The sequence below is a fragment of the Octopus bimaculoides genome, chromosome 17, assembly GCF_001194135.2.
Source record: "Octopus bimaculoides isolate UCB-OBI-ISO-001 chromosome 17, ASM119413v2, whole genome shotgun sequence".
NCBI classification, from domain to species: domain Eukaryota; kingdom Metazoa; phylum Mollusca; class Cephalopoda; order Octopoda; family Octopodidae; genus Octopus; species Octopus bimaculoides.
In genome coordinates this window covers 52,826,140-52,828,782 of record NC_068997.1, presented here as the reverse complement: position 1 = coordinate 52,828,782, position 2,643 = coordinate 52,826,140, and the positions used below count along the sequence as shown (strand labels likewise).

Below are 2,643 nucleotides of genomic sequence, written 5' to 3'. Positions count from 1 at the left end.
CCTTTGAAAAAACGGTCTCCGTTCACAAAGAACTTCACACGGTGGGGTTTTCTCTGGTCCTTATAATGATTATCGGTACTGATACCAGAGTACTTGTTCTCTGAAATATCCACATCACCAGGCTGTTGTGAAACTGGCGCAACTATGGGCATTGCGCCACCTACCATAGCAACAAATTGTTTTTATTATATATATATATTTTTTTTGTATTTTTAAATTAATGTATTAGATATCTTTTCCATGTAAGATACCTCCGAAACGGTGAGATACTGCATGCAAATTTGTTTTCCATAATATCTCCAACAAGTCTGTAATTGAAAAGTAAAAAGTCACTTTTAAAAATAAAAATGCATTTAAATAAAGAATTAATTAATTTTTTGTTGGGTTTCTTATTTTTAATTATTTATTTTGTAGTTTAATTAGAAAAATTAAAGGTAGCTGTAGGTACGGCATTTACAAGATTGTAGCGAGGACGAGATTCGAAACAATTCAAGTTTACTAACTCGGATCAAGCCATGCCAGATCAGACGACTACCCCGAATGCTAACCAATCGTCTTACAGCAATATCACCCCTTATTATCGAAGATTACAAATGTTCTCGCGTAATGGAAGCTATAAAAGCGAAAGCGCAGTCGTGCACACTTGAGAGAGAAAAAAAAAAAGAAGACACATTAGTGACACAGACAATAAGTCCATTTTTTGGATGCTATTCGATCCCTAAGTTAAAGGAATCGTCGACTATGAAGAACAGAGTATTTTACTGCCACTCACACGAAGCGATTCTTACCTACCATCAATTCAACTATGAAGTCCGTTTACTATTGGAAGACGGCAATACAGCTCCGGCAAGCATCTGTCTAATTATATAAATAGTGTGATGTACACATGTATAAATAAATGCTTATCAAACACTGTTCGGAGTTGGTTTTAATGTAGGAAAGCTGGCAACCTAAACTTCACACCATTTAATCAACAGCCATGAAGTTAACCCAACAAGATCTTCATAATTGTTAGGAGATAGAGAGGAAAATAGAGTATTCTTCAGGCTGGAGGGAATCCTCGCCTGAATATTAGTAACAACAAAACAGTCTTTATTAAAGGCCCCTAACAGTGAAGTAGTGGTGATGTTGATATATGTAGCGTCTGCAATGATAAACAAACTGCATAAAGGAACCGAGATCAGTGTTCACAGAGCCGTCGTTCTGACCACTCTCTGGTACAGTTCAGAGTCATACGCCATCTACCGGCATTACCTTCTACTCGTTGAGCGATTCAATCAGCTCTGCCTTCGCATAGTCCTCGGCATCCGCTGGAATGACTTTGTCACTGACATCGAAGTTCTAGACAAGCGAACGTCACCGGCATCGAAGCACACACACGTACACTTTTACCATCCTCCTTCATCAGAGTGATAGATTTTTTTACACCACAGGAATCCATCGTTTGCACTTTAATATAATCGACGCAATATTATAGCCTCATCAGCGCCAAATTGCCGACTGGATTCACACCAGAAGTTGAGAACCAAACCCAGAAGTCATCAGAAATGGCTGAAAGGAATATTATGGCTTGGACTCTTCACCACTGGAGACTTGAAAGTGTTACATTCTATTGGCATGTCTTACGGCTGTCGTGGAAGAATTTCGTACAAAGGAATTATGACCCTTGATTTGGAATCACAAAAGGCCACCACGATATAAAAAATATTAGCTTGTAGATGAGTCCGGGTTTCGGTTGGTATGAAGAAAAGATGCAGGCGAGTGGAGGTGGGAGATAATGGAGAAGGATTCATTTTTTAAAACCATGTACAGTCGTGTACATCAGTGTGTACGTGTTTTTGCTTGTATTTATTGAAGTTGAGCAAAGCGAAGAGATTATGATGAGGGAAAACACAGATGGGGGACGGGAGAGCTCCAACGTTTCTACACGTGACAGATCTAATGGATCTACCTGGCTGTTTGAGAAGGAAACAAACAGGTAAATTCATTGTATCGATTATTTATAAATCCGACCCATTTGACAGGTAAACAGAAGGATAAATTGCAAACTGAAAGCAGCCAAGGGAATTATAAGATTAAACTAAAAGGAACTTTCATAAAGAACAAGACATTTTAAGACAACGAGAAATACGTCTTTACGCAAGAAATAGAAGCAATATTCCTTTCAAATCGCACCACGTTGTATGTACACGTATATGAGCCAATGGGGTATATACATATATATAGAAATTCTCTTGAAACTCGACTCCATCGATCACGAATGACCATGGGTGCACCTAAGAGGTTCCCCTCCAGGGTACATGTCTGGGCGGAAAGTCGCCTCACCGACGCACGTACAACCTAGGGTTGTTTTTATGGAAGACCAGCAGTTGCTCATGCATACAAGTCTCCCCTCTCCACGCCACCGATGTTTTCCAAGGGAAAGGCATAGGGGCCGATACAGCTCGGCACCAGTGACGTCACAATTCGTTTCTACAGCAGAGTGAACTGGAGCAACGTGAAATAAAGAGTCTTGCTCGAGAACACAACACGCAGCCCGATTCGGGAATCGAACTCACGACCTCACGATCGTAGGCTCGACGCTCTAACCACTGAGCCATGCGCCTTCACACACACACACACACACACACACACACACACACA

The 2,643-nt window shown here is 40.6% G+C and overlaps 1 protein-coding gene across 1 annotated transcript in view; it reads right to left on the bottom strand.

Moving 5' to 3' along the window:
* Nucleotides 1-2,643, bottom strand: part of LOC106877277 (probable myosin light chain kinase DDB_G0279831) — a gene marked incomplete at its 3' end in the record, with an annotated part of 41,647 nt that overhangs the window by 31,890 nt on the left and 7,114 nt on the right. The window contains exon 2 of the mRNA XM_052973910.1: nt 1-308. Coding sequence (XP_052829870.1) covers nt 1-167 — 167 coding nt within the window. The remainder of the gene's footprint in view (nt 309-2,643) is intronic.